Genomic DNA, 18,770 nt, shown 5'->3' with positions numbered 1-18,770 from the left:
AGCGCCCTGCAGTTACTAGTGTACCATCCTCCCGGCCGGCACACCCCATGTGTGTCTTGTTCAGGGCTCTGTCTCCAGAACTGCCCCCCACCAGGCCCATGGGAACCCCTAACAAGTGTTTGTTGATTGAACAGATGATGGACTCTCTGCACAGTGACTGTGGAAGTGGGTCCTCTTTACCCGCTTGAACACTAAGAAAATTTGAGAGACTGGAGGGGACAGAATCTTGCCAACTCTTGGCCCAGGGCCCTTCCCCTACCATTAGGGCCACAGGTGTTGGAAGGTTATCAAACCTCATGCCCAACGTCATCGAAGTCCAGGGCAGGACCAAGGGCATGAAGGCTTTAGATGCAGCCGAGGGGGTGGATGGGGGTATGTGAGGGCAGTGGATGAGAAGCCCCTGGGAGCCGCTCACTGAGGCCTAGGCTGCTCGTGCCCCAGCCATGACCTAAGACACAGCAGACCACACTGGAGGTCGGAATGCCTGCCCAGGGGCCTGGTTCAGGCCAGGAGGAACCCCTGCTCCACCGCTCACCTCTATGATGTAATCTCTGCCATCTTTGCTGTGGACAGCCTTGACAGCACAGATGTCCAGGCCACCAAACATCTCCGAGCAGCTGTCCACCCACAGCCTGTACCTGCAGGGATGGACAGACAGTGAGTATGAGGGACAGGAGGCAGGGGCGGGAAGCAGATGGCGAGAGATGCAGAGACGGGGGAAGGAGAGACACAGAGAGACACCCACAGAAAAAACAGGCTAGGAGACAGACAGCGACATACACATAAACACATCCACTTGGAGGTGGAGAGAGACAGGAAGACATAAGAGACAGAGATGCAGCGAGAGAGACAGAAAGGCAGAGAAACGGAGACAGAGAGAAACAGAGGCAGTGGGAGAGACAGAATGGGTAAAAAGGAAGGCAGAGACATAGATGGGCAGTGAGAGAGACACACAGAGGGAGAGAGATTGGAGAGGGAGCCAGGCAGGCAGGCGACCAGCAGGATGAGAGGGAGGAGCGAGGGGGGCTGGCGGGGGGTCTCAGAGACCTGACCCCCTTCCCCTCCCCAGGGCTTCGCTGGCCCCCCAGGACTGGGGGCTTGTCCTGCCCCCAGCTGGAGCCGTCCTGGACCCCAGCTGCCCCCGAAGTCCTTTTCCCTTGGGAAAACTGCTTGAAGGGCCCCAGAAATCCCTCCCAGGCCCAGCCTGCGGGGACAAAGGGTGTATTCTCTCCCTGGCCTGGGGCACGCAGGCAGAGGAGCCTGGCAGGCTTCTCCAGCCTGGCCCGGGGGCCTGGCCCTCTGGACCCGCTGCTTTTGTTCCCTTTCCAGCCACTTGATGGCTGCAGGGCCCGTTTGCTTTGCAGAAGATCTCAGTGCTGGACTCTGACCCTGCGACAAGGGGATGGTTGTATCTTCTCGGCCTGCGCTTGGCTTCCCTCATGGTGGCTGGATTTGGAGTCACAGGGGACTTTGTGTCAATGTTCTTGCTTTTCTCCCCACTCTCCAGGGTCACACGGGGCACGCCTGCTCGGAGATCTATTTGTGTCTCTGAGCCATAAGGCCTGGAATGAGCTGAAGTGCTCTCAGAGCTGGCTCTCTCATCCCCTCTGCTAAGTGCCCTGGAGGGGCTGATGCTACTGACCATGAATGTGCAGAAGGGAAAGTGGATTCTGGGCCTGAGCAGCCCCACTCCCATGGCAGGCTCCTCCAGGAATGGCCCATGGGGCCTGGGACTGAGCAGAGCCAGGGAGACAATGACCTACTGGAGACACCTGGGAGCAGCCTGCACGGCCCGAGGAAAGGCGGGGCTTCCCTTCTGGAAAGGTGGTGGGGAAAAGGGCCACGGCTGTCCCCCGAATGCCCGCTGGGGGACGGCTGTCACTCCCCCAGACCAGGTGCTGCAGTTGTGCCAGGGAACGAGCACAACCCCGGAGGCTGGAGAGCACAGGTGGGCGCCCACCTTGGGGGCGGCACCTGGGACTGGCAGGAAGGGAAGGAGACCAACATTTCCAGGGCACTCCCTGCCACTGAAGACCCCGTTCTCATCAGCCCTCTGGCTTGGGTGCATTACCTCCAATCTATAGCTGCAGAAGTTCAGAAAGGGTAGTTAACCTGTGTAACTCAGCTTGGAAGCAGGCAGGGCCACTTGCTTTAGTTCATGCTGCCTCCTCAGCTTAGAGCCCTGAACGAGGAGTTCCACAAGGGCAGGAACCGTGTTACATCCCTCCCCTAAGTCTCAGTCCGTGTGACTGTAGCACGGTGGTCCCGCTTCACTCTCTCGGGGCAGAGACGGGACACAGGAGTATCTAATTCCAGTGCTGCCGCTTTCTGGGTCATAGAGATGGGAGCCATGACAGTCATTGACTTAAGTCAGGCCTATCAGTGAAGAAGGCTCAACGCCAGGCTTTGACTGAAATGGTTGGGAAAGACATCTTTCTGCTGGACTTGACACAGTTAAGACGTAAGCCTGGAGCCACTTTGGACCACTATATGAATGAGCTGACCGGAATGAAGCCAACATAGAAGAAAGCTGAATTGAAGTTGGCAGTGAAAGTGAAAGTCGCTCAGTCGTGTCCGACTCTTTGCAACCCCATGGACTGTAGCCCACCAGGCTCCTCTGTCCATGGAATTCTCTAGGCAAGAGTACTGGAGTAGGTGGGTAGAATAAGTTCTAAAGTCCTACCTGGTGCTGCACCTCTGAAGTTTTCATTGCCACAAGCCAGTAAATCCCCTTGGGCTCCAACTAATCCATTTTCTGAAACTTGCAACTGATACAGAGTTCTTAAAGGGAAGGGTTGGGTCTTTTTGTCTGTGCTCAGCATACATGCCATGCAGTCGGTACTCAATACATGTCCACTGAACAGAGCTTTCTGACCCAAAGCCCGTGCCTTGCCCACTGTCACTGAAGGCTTACAAGCAGAGATCACTGGGCACTCAGCAAGGGATGTATGTGTGCTGCTGGCCTCAAGAGCCGGTGGCCAGTCCTTCTTCAGGTGAAGATGGCTCACAGGTGTTGTTTAAAGGGAGGGCCTTTCAGCCAGTGTGCCTCTCTGCTGCATTCATGATTCACAGGAAACTGACTTCTCCCTCCTCATGCTGAGACAGGAATACATCTGAGAGAGGAGTGGACACTCCGGGTGGGAGCTCTGGTACCCTAACGGGATGCTTCCATACTGCTGTCAAGAGCAGAAGAGATTGGTGAGGACTTCCTGCTCTCTTCCTGCAGCAACTGGTAGGGCCACAAAGACCCCTGGACTTGGAGTCAAGATGTCAAGGTTTTAGTTTTATCTCTGCCATTGATCAGTTCTGTGACTTGGACAAGCCATGCTCCCCTCGGAACCATCTTCCCCATGTATAAAATGGGGTTATTGTAAAACATGCCCTGAAGGCTCTTACGGGCAGTAAAGCAGATCATGCCTGGGAAAGTGCTCTGTGGGTGGTGAGACGCTGGCCAAAGTGCGAGGCGGCATTCATTACAGGATCCTTGCTGTATCCCTGTCTACCTCCCCCTGTGGCTGGTGCGCCTCCCTAAGCACCTCCGTTACCTCTTACCTCTCTGTCATGGCCACCTGCTCCAGCATGGCAGAGCCTGTGTTGGCCTTCCAGTTTCCAGAGATGGAGGTTCTCCTGTACCAGAACAAATGACACAGTGAGGGCAGTAGGGATGCTTGTCACTGATCTGCTTCCTTTTTTTGCTTTGGCTGTTTGGTGGCTCTGATTCAAATATCTAGCTTACATTGTTCTAAGTCGCTTCAGTCATGTTGGACTCTTTGCTATTCTATGGACTGTAGCCTGCCAGGCTCATCTGTCCATGGGATTCTTTAGGCAAGAATACTGGAGTGGGTTGCCATGCCCTTCTCCAGGGGATCTTCCTGACCCAGGGATCGAACCCATGTCTCTTATGCCTCCTGCATTGGCAGGCGGGTTCCTTACCATGAGCGTCACCTGGGAAGCCCACTGTGATGTGCATTCTTAGATACACATCCTGTCTTCAAATTTAGTTTTTGTGTTTTTATTTCCCTTTATGTTGATTGTCTTATTTGTTGGGTCTTATGTATCTTTCCCTAAGCCACCTTTGAAATGTAAAATTGAATTTAATGAATACCTACACTATCAGATTAAATCCTTCAAATGGCCTCGTTTTTTTTTTAGAAGAACTAGGGTAGTATAGCCCCTGGTGACTCTGGAATCTTTTTTGAGCACTAAAATGTAGGAAAAATAACAAATGGGGAGAAGTGACTGCCTTTTCATGGTGAAGAGCAGGAAGGCCTTCTGCCTCTGTCTGCCTCATCACCCTCTCAGTTCCCTTGCCTTTTCTGCTCCAGCAACAACTGACCTCCCTTCAGGTGCTCCAAAGCCCATGGGTTTTTCCCTGCATATAGGCCTCCATATACTTTCCGCCTTTGCCTGATACAGTCTTCATCTCCATCCTTGTCTCCCTACATCCTACTCATCTTTCAAGTTTCATCTGAAAATGTGACTTTCTGACCTGACACTTCCCCAATAAGAACCGTGAGAGTTGGGCTGTGAAGAAAGCTGAGCGCCGAAAAATTGATGCTTTTGAACTGTGGTGTTGGAGAAGACTCTTGAGAGTCCCTTGGACTGCAAGGAGATCCAACCAGTCCATTCTAAAGATCAGTCCTGGGTGTTCATTGGAAGGACTGATGCTGAAGCTGAAACCAGTACTTTGGCCACCTGATGCGAAGAGTTGACTTATTGGAAAAGACCCTGATGCCGGGAGGGATGGGGAGCAGGAGGAGAAGGGGACGACAGAGGATGAGACAGCTGGATGGCATCACCGACTCGATGGACATGGGTTTGAGTAAACTCCGGGAGTTGGTAATGGACAGGGAGGCCTGGCGTGCTGCGATTCAAGGGGTCGCAAAGAGTCGGACACAACTGAGCAACTGAACTGAACTGAACTGATACTACACTCTACCAATGTTTAGAAATGCTCACCTCAGTTGCAATGACTGCTTTAGTGTGCTGACTTCCCTGAGGGCAGGGAGCATGTTTGGCTCATCCTTCTGTACCTCTAGTGTCCAAGGGTTCCTGGCAGGTAGTAGGTGCCAGGCAACAACTTACTAGGTAAGGGGCTGTGTATGCTGAAGAGAAAATCCAGTGGCATATCTGGATTCAGCAAAGACTGAATGGCTTTAAGCAAAATGGAAGTGATAAACTGATCTGTTTCACGACCAAGGAAAGGCATGTGATTGAGCTTCAAGGGTGAACCAGTGCTATCAAATGTCTTTTTAAAAGAGAAAATACAATGTATCTGAGGATAGCAGATGCTGAGAACAGGTGGCCAACAAGAGCCATAATGATTAAAGTGTTTTAGTGACATTGATAAGCTTCAGTTGGTTCAGTTCAGTTCAGTTCAACTCAATGCAATTAAATTCAATTTGGCAAACAATCATCAGGCCACCCTATGTCCTAACTACAGGGCTAATCTGAGTGTGCAGAGATGACTCACCTCCTCCAGCTGTTCACTACCTTAAAGGGTAGACTAGGTAAAACCAGAACATAGGCATGGTAGGGTTAGCAGTACACATAGGTGTGAGGCATTCTGGGGAAACAACTGTTTAGATACTTTATGTGACCCCAGAAGGTGGTGACTGAGATGTACCTGGAAGGATGAGTAGGATATGGTAGAGTGGAATCTGTATAGTGACAAGTGAAGGTAAGAACTGACTTGAGTCAGACAGGTACACGTTTGAATCTTGATTGTAGTGCTTCCTAGTATAACCATGGACAATACTTCTGAGTATTTTCTCATTAGTAAATAGGAACCATTTTAGTGCAGTACTTATAGTGCATCATGTGGATTAAAGGAAAGATTCTCATAAATCTCTTAGTACAGTGGGTGCTACTATTATTTTTCAGTAAGTGTAGATGAGAAAAGAAAGCATTCTAATGCCAGAAACAGCAGGAGCACAAGCTAGATTGGTTTCGTTCCAAGAAGCTAATGATAGAGCTGATATTTAGTGAGTGCTTTCTATGTCTGAGACATGGGTCTAAAAGCTTTGTAAACACAGGCTTCAGACTCACAAAACCTAATGATGGGCATTATTATTATCATCAGTCCCACTGAGTGACAGAAGCCACCAAACCATATCTGAGAAACTCTGTGCTCTTACCATGAATCTCCATGGCAGAGCCAATCACAGGTTTGGGGAAAAAAGTCGATTGGCCCAAACATGATGCAGCTGCTTTACAGTAGGATGGAATTTAGGCTGTGACAATGGAATCTATGTTTATGACACAGGTTTGATGCTGACCCCCTTGTTGAAGAGGGCAGGAGTGAGTGGAAAGGTGCTGATCTAACTAACTTTGGAAATTTTTGGAGACTGGGTGCCTAAGTACAGAAGAAACCATATATAAGTCCTGTGTCATGGTTGGCAAAGTTGTTTCTCATGGGGCTACAGCTTGACAGTTCTGCAACTATACACATGTGCTGGGATTGAACAAAGAAGTATGTGGATGGAGGATGGGGGAAGCCAGGTTTTTTTCCCTGCTGGGAGTGGAAAGTTACAGATAAGCAACTTGGGAAGGCTAAAGTGAATCATGTTGAAAACCGAGTACTAGTTGAAGTCTGACACATCAATATGAACTGTTTAGCTTTAGCTATAGATGGATATATACAGAGAGAAATAATTACAGACGTGTGTATACACGGGTTGAGATACACACATTTATTTCCCAGCTGTGTCTGCCGAGAGGACTTAGACACAATGGCCCTCAGTAGCAACAAGCACAAAGGCCTGAGTGCAGGGCAGGAAGTGGGCCAGAAAGGACGTTGACGGTCATGGGTGGAGAGGGCGTTCTCCACTGAGGTCTGACACGAACCCCTTCCCTCGGACGTGGGCCAACGCAGGCTCCAGGAAACACCATAACTAATGACAAATTGGAGCTGTCGGGACAGAAAGGCTCAGCATAAAGAAGGCGGCAATGAGGTAATCCTCAAGGAGAGAAACTGGGGCAAGGTGTCGTCAATGTCAAGTGGAAACGCTAACAATGAGGAGAGGAGGGAAATGACATCATGAGGGATGGTGGAGGCCTCAGGAATGTGTTGGACCATACACTAGAATGTTCTCCGACTCAGAGGGGCTATGGGTGTGGGGAGGTGACTTTATCGCCCTGAAGGCATCTGAGAGCAGTGACAGGTTTGGCCTGGCTCCTGGGTGGGAGAATGGTTGGCAAGACAGGCCGAAGTATTCCTTGGCTCCATCCCTTTCCTGGGCATATTTCCTTGTAGGTCAATGGATTGCATGTTCTCCAGTTTTCCAGGCAGTGGCAGAGTGGAGTGGTTGCAACTCAAACTGTGAGGCCTGCAGAGCCTAAAATGACCATCTGGCCACTTCCAGAAAAAAAATTGCCAACCTCCAGTCTAAGCAATCCAGACAGAGTAAAAGTAACCCTAGATAATACAGAAATGGAACTGTATGGCTGTGATCAATGCAACCTTACTTACTGAGACAGGTGGAAGCTAGATTTGGCCTGTGGGCTGTGGTTTGCTGACCCTGACCTAGAGCACAGCTCCACCACACAGAAGCACATAGAGAGATTTTCCAACTGTCCAGAACCATCTGTTGCAGTCCTCAAAGGTGGAACCATGCAATCAGCACTCCATCCAGACTTGGAGACCAGACATTTATTGCCTCTCTGGAGTCTCATCATTTCAAGTGGAACCAGCACTATTCCAAAGTAAGACAGCGAGGCCTTGGAGCAGAAAAGACCAAGCCCTCCATGCAGTCAGGAGCTCCCACTCATCCTCGTAACCACAGCTCCAGCATGAGTCATTATTTGCCTGAACCACCCCTGGATTGAATGTGTGATGAATTTTCTGGCATTCGTCCCTTTTTTTTGAGTCACATAACCTCTATCTCCACAGGACAATGACCCTGCCTGTGTTGCATGCTGTCTCGGTGGGTCTCTCTATACTGATCGTCTGCCTTCTTCTGATAATCATGTGACCACTGTTGGACTAATCAGCACTGTTTCCGTGGAATTGTAATTAAGCCCTGAAAATGATTATGGTAGATTTCCCTTCCTAATGGGGTGCCATGAAGATTGTCTATTACTTCTGGCTACCCAGATTCCTGGGGCTGCCCTGAATCCCAATATTTCTGAAATTGGTAATTTGGGGTTAGTTATTTTTTTTAAGTTTCTGATCATCCATGGGTTTCTAATAAATTCCCTTTAAAAATATTCCACCATATTAGTCAGATGTGGTTTTTACTGCTTGCAGGTGAAGAAATCTGGTATAATCTCCTACCTGATCTTATAGTCCCAGAGAAACCCTTTTGCCGCCCATAGCCCCAGAGCCTTCCTTTCATGGTTACAGGTCAGGTCATGACACTTCTCTGCTCAGAAGGGAAGAGAAGAAAATCCAAAATCCTCAGCAAGGCACTCAAGGCCGTCCTTGATGTGTCCCCAGGTGTCCCTCCCATGTAAACCTCTTCAAGGAGGCCAACAGTCTTTATTTCTCTGGGGGAAACGGCCTTCATTTAGGTAGACAGATTTTTGCCCTGGAATAAGCCATGATGGAACAGCAGCCTGCCTCTGTGCTAACTAGAGATGGAGGGAAGTAAAGGAGACAGAAAGGGAAGAGAAGATGTCCCTATGGGGTCTCTGCCATGGGACAGAAAGACAGGGCATGCCATGCATCTTTAGTCTCGGTTCCTCTCACACTCTGCTCCTACCCTTCATCCCAGCCTCCCAGCCCCTGCCCCTGCCCAGAGACTCACATGTAAGCTTTGTAGTTGGATCCAATTTTCTGGATGCGGATGTCATACTTGGAGTCAATGAAGGCCTCAGTGGTGGCATAGGTTTTGGCCATAGCCACCATGCTGGTGATGTCCTGGTAGTCATGCTGGTTTTCTACTTTGATCTGTTGGGAGGATGAGGGGATAAGTACCACGTACCTGGTGTTCATTGAGCACCTACCCCGTGCATATATAGTGACTGTGAGAAGGTCATCTGCCTGGCAGGGGAGGCAGACACAGGACACCAAGTTGCTCCCCAAAGGCAGCATTCCACCTGGGGAGGTCAAGGGAGTCTTCATAGGAGGGGTGGGCTCTGAATAGGAGTCAGGGGAGGGAATGCGATTCTCACACAGACTATGAAGCAGGTATGTTCTCTGGAGAGGATGGAGGATGGACAAGCACGTGGCAGGAGGAGCTGGGGGAGGGGGATGGGCCAGTGGTCCAGACTGGCCGAGGGGGCAGGAGGGTGGAGATACCTGAAGAGGGTCTTCAGGGAATAGACCACAGTGGGCCTCAACAGCTTTGGCAGGGGCTGGAAAGTAGGCATGAAGGTTCTGGACAGCCACTTGAAGGAGAGGAGTTTAAACAAGAAAGCAGCCACGTTTGTGATTCAGAAAAAGCGCTCCTGCAGCAGTGTGGGGAGCCGGGTAGGGGGTGTGATATGGGATAGACAAAGACCAGTGTAAATGTGTGTCCACGAGTGGTGTGCACAGGCAGGTGTGTGCACGTGGGCTATGTGTGTGAAGTTTGTGGGGGATGTGTAGAGTGTGTGTGGAAGGTGTAGTTCGTGGCATATGTGTGTGGTGTTTGCATGTGTGATGCACATGGTGTGGTGCTTCTGAGTGTGCAGGCAGTGTGGGCATGTATGTGTGTGGACAGAGTGTGTTGGGAGTGTGCACGCTCTGGACACAGCTAGCTCTGCTAGGCCAGAGGCCTGGGGGAGAAACTCAGTCATGCTGTTTACTGGGGCTGAGGCCAGGGACATGGGGTGTGCCTTGGGGTTGGCGAGAGGTCTCAGGAGAGCTGCCAAGGCCAAGGGCAGGCGACGAGGCCAAGGCTCTGGGAGGACGATCTCAAGACACACCAGAGGCTGGCTCCAGCCCCTGTGCATGGCCGCGTGCCCCCTCCCCTGTTATCCTCACTCGGACAACAGAGGGGTTCCTTGGCCAGCAGTGGGCAGAGGCCAGATCCGTGGGGATGGGCGTGTGGCGCTCGTGTGCGGGACGGTGCTGTCCTCACAGCTTCTCCTAGCCCCTCCCCACCTGTCCTTCAGGCTCAGCAGTGCCTAGACCACTCCATTCCCCGGAAGGCCGCCGCCCACATCTGCCCCGGCCTAACACTTACAGAACATCTCCTCAGTTCTCTTCTGGGACTCGAAACAGGCTTGTGGGGCAGGCAGGGTGTGGGTGTTATTGTGACCATTTAACAGAGGTGGAAACGGAGATTTCTCTCCTTGTCCAAGGCCAGAGAGCAGCTGAGCAGAGAGCTGAGCATGAAACCCAGGACCACAAAAGCACAGCTCTCCGAACCACCTCAGGGGTACCTACGACTCACGCCTGCTCTCCACCCAGCAGGCTGTAAACAGCTTGGCAGACCTCCTCTCCTCTCAGCTCTCCGTGGGTCCCCGCCTCTGAGACAGCGAGCCTCCTCCCACCGAAGGCCGAAACCATCCCTTGTCCTAGGTCCTCTAAGGCTCTGATTGCTTGCTGTTCCCTCTTTCCTCAGTAACAGGACCCTTAAGTTTTCTCTGGGGATTTGGCCTCTCAGCTAAAGATGACTTTGTCTCAATCTCCTTTATCTCGGGAGATGTAGCCAAGGGTCCAAGTCCAGCTAGTGAAAATGTGAAGAGATGTGATGTGCGCAACCTCTGGGTGGTGCCTTTAAACTGAAAGAAAACTTCCCTTTTCCTCTCCCTTCTACCTGGCTGGGATGTTTTCATGATGGTGGGAGCTGGTGCAGCCTTCACGGGCCACACGATGGAAGCTGCATGTTGAGCATGCCTGACTAATAAGGTGGAAGGAACCTGGATTTCCCACACCATGGTGTCCCGAGTCTGCCCTTGATTGTGTATGCTCAGACTCCTACATGAGAGCGAAGTAAGCCTTAATCTTTAAGCCACTGTTATTTTGGTCTTTGTTAAAGCAGCCAACCTGTATTTCTGCCATGCATTTTTCAGCTCTTGCTCTTCATTGATTATCTTTTGAATCGACACGATCATGGATCCACTAGTCTCAAGTTGTTCCTGCTTTTCAGTACCTCAGGTACCACTACTCTCTCTATCCCAGCATCCTCATTTCCCCACTCACTCCCAAACCAACTCTCTTTGGATGCCATTCCCCACTATTCCACCCAAACTGATCTGGCAAAGGTCACTTCTGCTCTCCTCATTGGTGAATCCGATGGAGTTTCTCTTGGTCCTCTTGCTGCTTTGACACTCCACGGTACGTGAAATGGCTAAACTTTTAGAAATTTGGTTTCACTCTTCTCTTCTGGTTCTCTTCCTTTTTTTCCCCTGGCAACTTCTTCATGGTCTATATATTGCTTCCTCTTCCTTCAACTACCCCTTGGGTGGTCACAGTATTTCATTCTCGACCAACATTTGGGATCTGGTAAAGAGTGTCAGAGTTACTGAAATTAAAGAATGGGGCTGGAAGCTTGCAGGGACAGCTCAATTAATTCTGTTTTGTCAGTGGATGGGCCTGGGAAGGGCCAGAGCTACTTCCACACCTCAGTTTCCTAGTAAGCACAACATACACCACAGGCTGTCTGAGAGATTTCTAGTTGTCCACAGCATCCATTCTCTTTTTCTATAGCTGTGAAACGCCTTAATCTGGGGGTTATTCTGACCATCCAGAACAAACATTACACTTCCTCATCTCCCTGGCACCTGTGTGTGCTCATGTACTCAAGGCTGGGTGATCGCATTTTGGTCAACGGGACTTGAGCAGAAGTTGGGTTTGAACTTCCAGGTCTGCCTTAAAAGGGAAGTGTGCGTGTGAGGCGGGAAGGAGGAATGCTTTACAATTCTTTCTTTCCTCATCTGGCAACACCCCAGGAAGGAAGGATGGAAGGAGCCAGTTACGTGAGAGGGAAGGTCCTAGCTTGTTTAAGCCATCTTAGGTTTTTGTTACAGAAACTAAACTTCATCCTTAAGTAAATATCTGTAGAATGCATCATGTATGCATTCATTTATTCACAGGATAGACAAAAGAGAGCAAAGAGAGAAAGTACAGATGCAGTGGTTTAATTAATTAATGGTCATCTCAACCTTCCTTTGTGAACCCTTCTCTCCTAGAGTCGGGTGTTTGGATGGGGCACTCATCCTGTCCTCTCTAGGACTAAACACGTAACCCAGGTTTCTTATACATGGGCTGGTAATTTTATTCTCAAGTTGGGTGCTGTCTGAGCCCCATAAAACCTGACTCCACCCCTGGCTCTACCCATGTCTGTCTCCCCATTAGACACGAGCTTCCTGAGGGCAGACAAGGCATCTTGTTCCCAGTTGTAACCCTGCTGTCTGGAATGTTGTGGAAGGCCCAGACACGTCTGCTGGGCTGAGTTGAAGAAGGATGGATAAAGATGTGCTTGTAACTGGGAAGGGTGCAAGGGGATGGAAGGAAAAATATGGGGTCTTGGAAAAAGGCAAAGAAACTGTGCTTCAGGGAAACTTGTTTTATAAAGTAAAATTTTCTGTAAATGCTTGGGCTGGATTCCACACTTAAAAGGTTTACAGCTTCCTAGTGGAGCGCCTGTGGCGCAATCGGTGAGCCTGAGTGCAGTGCTTGGAAGAGGCTTACGGCTTCCTTCATGAGTCTTGAGACCCCGGTGAAGTCAGGGGCCTTGCAGAGGGGAGCAGGTGGCCTTTTGGGGGGTGCTGGGGGAGCTGCTGGGCTGGTGCTCAGGGCGTAAAGGGAGGTGGCGTGAGAAGGTGTTGGGGACGGGCAGCCATGGGACGGCCACAGCTAGGGAGGGAGTCTTGGCACGCCAATGTATTTACTGGCTGGAAACCCCTCCAACTGTCCACAGAGACAAGCTGAAAACAGGAAGCTCTAAATGAGCTGTGACTCAAGATGACCCATGTGCTGCTCTGGGGACCTGTGCCCAGCGAATTCCCTGACTCTGAAGACTCACATCCTCACCCACCTCCCTACCCGCTCTGCGGCCCCGCACTGTCTCTTGTGTCCTCCTCCTTCCGCCTTTCCCACCTCTCCTCCTCCTGGCCCCTGCCTTCTCCCATACTTTCCCCCCTACGTCTAGTATCACCTGTCTCCTCTCTGGCCCTGCCCACCTCCCACTCCTCCCATCTCTCTCCATCCCTTCCTTTCCCTCCTCCTCCCCTTCCCCACTTTCCCCACCCATCTCAGTGTGGTCTCCGTCCCCCTGCCTTCCCATCTCTCCTCCTGTTTCCCTCGCTGGATCCCTGTGTGGTTTCTCACGCGCTCCTCCTCTCCAGCTTTCTGAACTACTTCACCTCCCTCGTGTGAGTGTGAATGTGAGTGTCTGTGCTTGCACGTTCGCAGACATGTGCAGAGGGAGAGAGGAGTTGAGAGACAGTTCTGAATCTCCTCGGTGGGCTTCATCCAGGCCTGGGATGGGAAAGTCATCCTTACAGCCTCAGCAGACTGTGTGCTATTTGCTTGAACACCTCAAGCAGTAACAGGGAGCTCACTGCTGGGCAAGGAAGCTCATACCGTCTCAGGGAACTTGTCCTACTGTATATTAGACCAAGAGTGTTCGAATGGTTCCAATGACTGATCATACACGGAAAGTCTTGGCTCTTTGCCTTGAGTCTGGTTTTCACCCACCGGATGCAAGCCTGCATGCCCAGGTCACTCTCTTCTTAACCCATCCCAACATGCGAGCAAAATCTCTCAGTTATGTCCAACTCTTTGTGACCCCATGGGCTGTATCCTGCCAGGCTCCTCTCTGTCCAGGGGATTCTCCAGGCAAGAATTCCAGAGTGGGTTGCCATGCCCTCCTCCAGGGAATCTTCCCAACCCAGGGACTGAACCTGCATCTCTTATGTCTCCTGCATTGGCAGGTGGATTCTTTACCACTAGCACCACCAAATTAATCACATAAACCAATGTCTTAAAATAAATCTATGTATAGCCTTCTCATGGTTTCCATTTGTTTGCACAACCCCGATGAACACTCTGTCTCGCTAGTGCTGTAGCAAGAAGACAAAGATGCCACCTCCCAGAGTGAGCTGTGACAGACACCACTATGGCCAAGCACTGATAGTTTCACCCACGTTGATATAATGAGGTTGGGCTGTCAGAGATTAGAGATTGTGAGATGATGATTTCTTAGGAAAAGGTTATGTCAACCTACCACTCTCCCTTGTGCTATGTCCAGTAGGGGCTTCAGTGGGACACCCACCAAGACTGATATATCTCTGGTGCTGAATCCTTCCCAGGCTATCTGCAGGGGAGCATCCTGCCTTTGGTTTATCCAGGCTAAGGATGTGTATGCCTCCCATGGACCACAGGTGGGCAGTGTGGAGGGAGCGGGGCTGAAGGACAGAGGCTGCCTTTCCACCACCATTGCCCTGGTCCAAGCCACCACCGTCCTGCCCTGGACAGCTGCAGTCATCTCATTTAGAATTCCTCTTGCCTGAGCCAAAACCTCAGACTGATTTCCTCAGAATCTCTGGGCATGGGCCAAGGCATCAGTATTTTTGGAAGCTCCCCAGGAAAATGCGTGCAGCCCAGGTAAAAAAGCTTCTACGATCTGGTTCCCGGTCATCTCTTTCTTTTGCACTCTGCCCAACTTGTCCCTGCCTCACTGCTTTTGCACTTGCTATTCTCTCTGCTTGAAATCATTTTCCTGGGCACCTTCCCACGGCTGTTTTTCTCAGAGGCTTTTCCAGCTACTTGATATCAAGTAGCTACTCCTTCCTGCCCACTCTGAGAAGTCTCTACTGAATTATTACTATTTTTTTTCTTACCATCTTTGACTAGCTGAAATGACTTACTTGCTAATGTGATTATTGTCTCTCTCCTCCATTAAAATGTAAGCCAAATACTGAATAAAACCAGAGCCTCCTGTGTCTTTCTTGGGAGACAATACAACAAAATGTTGAAGAATGCAAGCTCAAAGCCCAGCTCCCTCACTTGTTAGCTGTGTGACCTTGGGGAAGGTACTTAGCTTCTCTGTGTCTTACTTTCCTTATTAGCAAAATGTGGGTAACTTGTTAATATCCAATGTGGATGACTTGATTGCTGCTGAGCATCAAATGAGCATCAAAAAAACCATATATGTAAATGGTTTAGAAGAACTCTTCATTCATTACAGACCTTCAACAAATGTTAACTATTATTATCATTCCTTTTTATACCTTGAAACCCAGCATAGTGTTTGGCACACAGCAGATGCCTCAATGTTTGCTGAAAGAATGAATGAAGGGGCCAGTCATGGGAACAGCTGGATGAAGAGAATCCAGGCAAAGGGAAAAGGTGGTACAGTGGCCCTGGAGCTGATGCTGCCTGTTGAAAAGAGACTCACAAGTATCAGCAGAAAACAGAGCCTTGAAGTTTTTTCGTGGAAGCTGAGGACTAAGAGGGATTCATGCTTGGAGGAAGGGCAATCCCACTTGCCCTCAGCGGTGAATGCTGGGAATGGGGCCAAGATCCTTCCTAGAAGATGGTTCAGAATCAACATTGATAGAAAAACACATGAGCCATTGAAGCCCATCGCCCTATTTCAATAGCCTAGAAAATGTTTCAGGCGAGTATGACCAGCAGCTCACCCCAGCCAAATCCATCTCCATCAGGTTTCTGTCGAAGGCCCAGTATGGAGCAGGTTCCATCTGCTGTGATGACCGGGGCAAGCTTGTTTTCTTCAAAGATAACTAACTATATGAGGCAATTTACTGAACTGGCTGATTTATTTCTGAATAAGCTAAAAGCTAAGCTGGGGGATCTACCAAAAATAATAACTGTAGCTTCAGAACACTTGCTCTGTAGTCTCTCTTTCCGGCAATAATTAGCTGGTCGAGCCAGCTGGATATTCAGGCCACTCCTAGTTTGAGATAATAAAACCATAACCCTGGCACACAAATGCATGCTTGTTTTTCTGTTTTTATAACAGGAAGGCGTGCTTCCAGCTCATTCCAAAGTGGTCTACACTCATTAAGAAGCTAGTTAGATGGAGTGAGAGAGATGAGCTAAATATCTGTTTTCCCTCCCAGTAAATATTTCCCAGCCTTGTAGCTCCTTGACTCTCAAGGGTAGGTTCCATGTGTACATCATTAAGCCACGCTCACAGAGTTTAGCTCAAAATCATTCCTGAGCTCAGCATCAAAAGCTTAAGAGTTAAATGGGAGTTACAAAGAACCTAATGCACAAGTCCCCACTTTCTGGATGTATGATGCCCATCTAAAGAATGATTTCACGGCATTCCAAGGCCAAAAGAAGTGCCAACTATTTATGTCCTATTAGCTTAGTCACTGAAATAAACAATGTACATAATATTTTTATTCCATTCATAAGTAACTACAATCACTTACAAACGAGCGGTGTGTGCTTGCTGGGCACTGCACACATTCCCGGACCTTAGAGTCAGAGTAGACACTTCACCCCCATTTCCTGTTCCATACCGATTCTCATATAGTACTTGCCTTTCAGCACAACCACCACCAAAATCCCAGTTTTGCAAAGATGTGATGTCACTGAAAGGAACACGCTGTGATCTAATGTTGAAACTGTGAACCACCTCGGCTAGTAATTTGCATGGTGATTGACTGATGCCGAGAACTGCTGTGTTTCCCCCTGAAAATTTAAAAGACACTCTGCTGCCCTAGGTCCTTGGGCACAGAGTTTGGGAACTGTGGGCCTAATGTTATTACTTCTGGCACCCTCCCCCAGCAGCGGATAACGCAAGCCTCTGGTGCAATGTCCCTGGAGAAGAGCCTGTCTGCTCCTTCTGTGAAACGTGGGTTTGAGAAATCCGCTGGGGTGGGATAGCCAATAAACCGGTCTGTACTTTAAACCAGTCCCCACCTTAGGAAAGTTACAAGGATACTGTGCTTTTTAAATGACATTAATTCTATTCTAGATTGATTCATCAAGACCAGTCTCTTAGCTTAAAGGTGGGCTAGCTAATGAGAGTAAGCAATTTGGACTAGTCCTTAAACCTATCTGAAATAAAATGTTGTTTAACTACTATATTAAATGGAGCATCAAGGAACAGTCCCTGTTACTGAGGAGTTCACAGTCCATGGGAAAGACCGGTAACCAGACAATTCAATAGAGGGTGACAGATGCTGCGACACAGGGACCCTGATGCACCCTGCGGTGGGAGCCAGGGCAGGTTTCCCAGATGAGGTGATGGATTTTACTCCAACTTTCTTGGCTGTGATTATGGAGAAGAGGATGACTTGAAACCCAAGGCTTCTCTTCTCTTTTAAATCTCAGAGAAACAGTTCGAAGTCGGTGTTGGCATGGGGCTATAAATATTCTCATTATTTTTACATGTATTCTTTCAAGACACCTATTTTTCCTTGAGCACTAACTGTGCCAGGAACTGTACTATACCGATTTTCTACAGCATCTCACTTACTCTTCACAAACAGCTTGGGGAATCCAGCCATGGTGTACCCTCATGAGCCGTGTCTCTGTAAACAACTATAAAATTGGAAAAAAAATAACAAGGCCACTGTGTCGGGGCAGTGGGAACAGGCCATGCAAGGCTGATCCCTGAGATGAGGGGCAGCAGGAGGTGGGCCCCCTGCGCACCCAGCCCCTTTCCTCGCCTCCTCTCAGACTCTCTGCACGTGTCCGCAAGGCTCCCACACACTGGTCCCCTGGCACTTCTTCAACCACCCCAGCGCTTTCCTGCCTTTGGGCTTTTGCATATGCGCTTCTCTCTGGAAGTATCTTCACTATTGCTCTTGCAAGGCTGGCTCATTCTCTTTCCTCAAGTCTGTGCTCACGGGCCACCACCTCAGAAGTTTCTCCAACAGTTCTACCATGTTTTTCTCTCTTAACAACCTGTTGTTCTTCTGCCTGTACTGAGTAAAGTTTATAAGTGTATTTATTTGCTCATTTATACCCTATCTGCCTCTCCCACTAGCCCGAGATTCCTATACCCCATGCTAGCACGGCACCTGGCATGCTGCAGGTGCTCAATAGAGAGCTGCTGAATGAATAAAGGAAGGAAGGATGTATCAGATTGGCCCTACCTCTTCCCTGTGGGAGGTGGGGGAAATGTGGAGACAGAGAATTCCTCCTCCCCTTTTATAAGAGTCACTGAAGTTCAGAGACGACAGAGAGCAGATCTGAGAACTCTTCACGGATGATGTGGGGCTTGCAGACAACATGACCATGCAGTGAAGCCTCCCTGTAACCTCCCAGTTCACCGGTGAGACTCAGAGAAGCAAAGGACTTGTCCAAGGTGCCCCAGCCAGTAAGTGGAGGGATGGAGACTCGAAACTGGTCCGCTGAGATCAGAACCCCGTGATCTGTTCACGACACTGCCCTGCTTTGAAAGCAAAGGATGGAGGCAACTCTTTTCCTTCGATCTTTTTCCTTCCCACCCCCACCCTTGGCTCTTTTGCAAACTCTCCTGACAGATAGACTGGAGCTGGCAAAGGGTAGCCCCTGGGAGTACAATGGGGCAGGTGCCCAGTCTCTTCCTGGAAGGTCTCGGGGAGGACAAACTCTGCCAGCCAAGCTCCACAGCCGAGGTGTCCCCCAGCTGGAATTGTGGCCCAGATGACTCAACCCCAGGGCCTCTTGGGCAGGGTAGCCTGTGCCAGGGACCCTGGCATGGCTGAGGCTCAGAGTTACTCACTGGGCAGGCTGCCACCACCTGAATCATCCCTCTACCTCTGGGTGGAAAGAAGAGGCTGGGGGCAGGGGCCCTCTGGGTGGGGACTGTTTGACTCATCTGGTGAATAAACAATAATAATGACTGTAACAACAATAACGATGGACCAGGCGGCTACTCTTAATGGGCTACTGTAACAGCTGTGTATTAATTCACATGGCCTTTATGACAATC

The 18,770-nt window shown here is 49.8% G+C and overlaps 1 protein-coding gene across 4 annotated transcripts in view; it reads right to left on the bottom strand.

Moving 5' to 3' along the window:
• SYN3 (synapsin III) overlaps nt 1-18,770 on the bottom strand; it is a 472,322-nt gene that overhangs the window by 20,126 nt on the left and 433,426 nt on the right. For all 4 annotated transcript variants that reach the window (XR_011483033.1, XM_070453985.1, XM_070453984.1 and 1 more), the window contains exons 8-10: nt 8,748-8,890; nt 3,553-3,627; nt 536-638 (exon numbers count right to left, since the gene is read on the bottom strand). Coding sequence is in view for 3 of the 4 variants with exons in the window: in XM_070453985.1 (XP_070310086.1) it covers nt 536-638; nt 3,553-3,627; nt 8,748-8,890 (321 nt within the window). In the remaining variant the exon portion in view is untranslated. The remainder of the gene's footprint in view (nt 1-535; nt 639-3,552; nt 3,628-8,747; nt 8,891-18,770) is intronic.

This window comes from Odocoileus virginianus, chromosome 23, assembly GCF_023699985.2.
Source record: "Odocoileus virginianus isolate 20LAN1187 ecotype Illinois chromosome 23, Ovbor_1.2, whole genome shotgun sequence".
NCBI classification, from domain to species: domain Eukaryota; kingdom Metazoa; phylum Chordata; class Mammalia; order Artiodactyla; family Cervidae; genus Odocoileus; species Odocoileus virginianus.
Note: the sequence above shows the minus strand (reverse complement) of the source record. Positions and strands in the feature narration are given on the sequence as shown.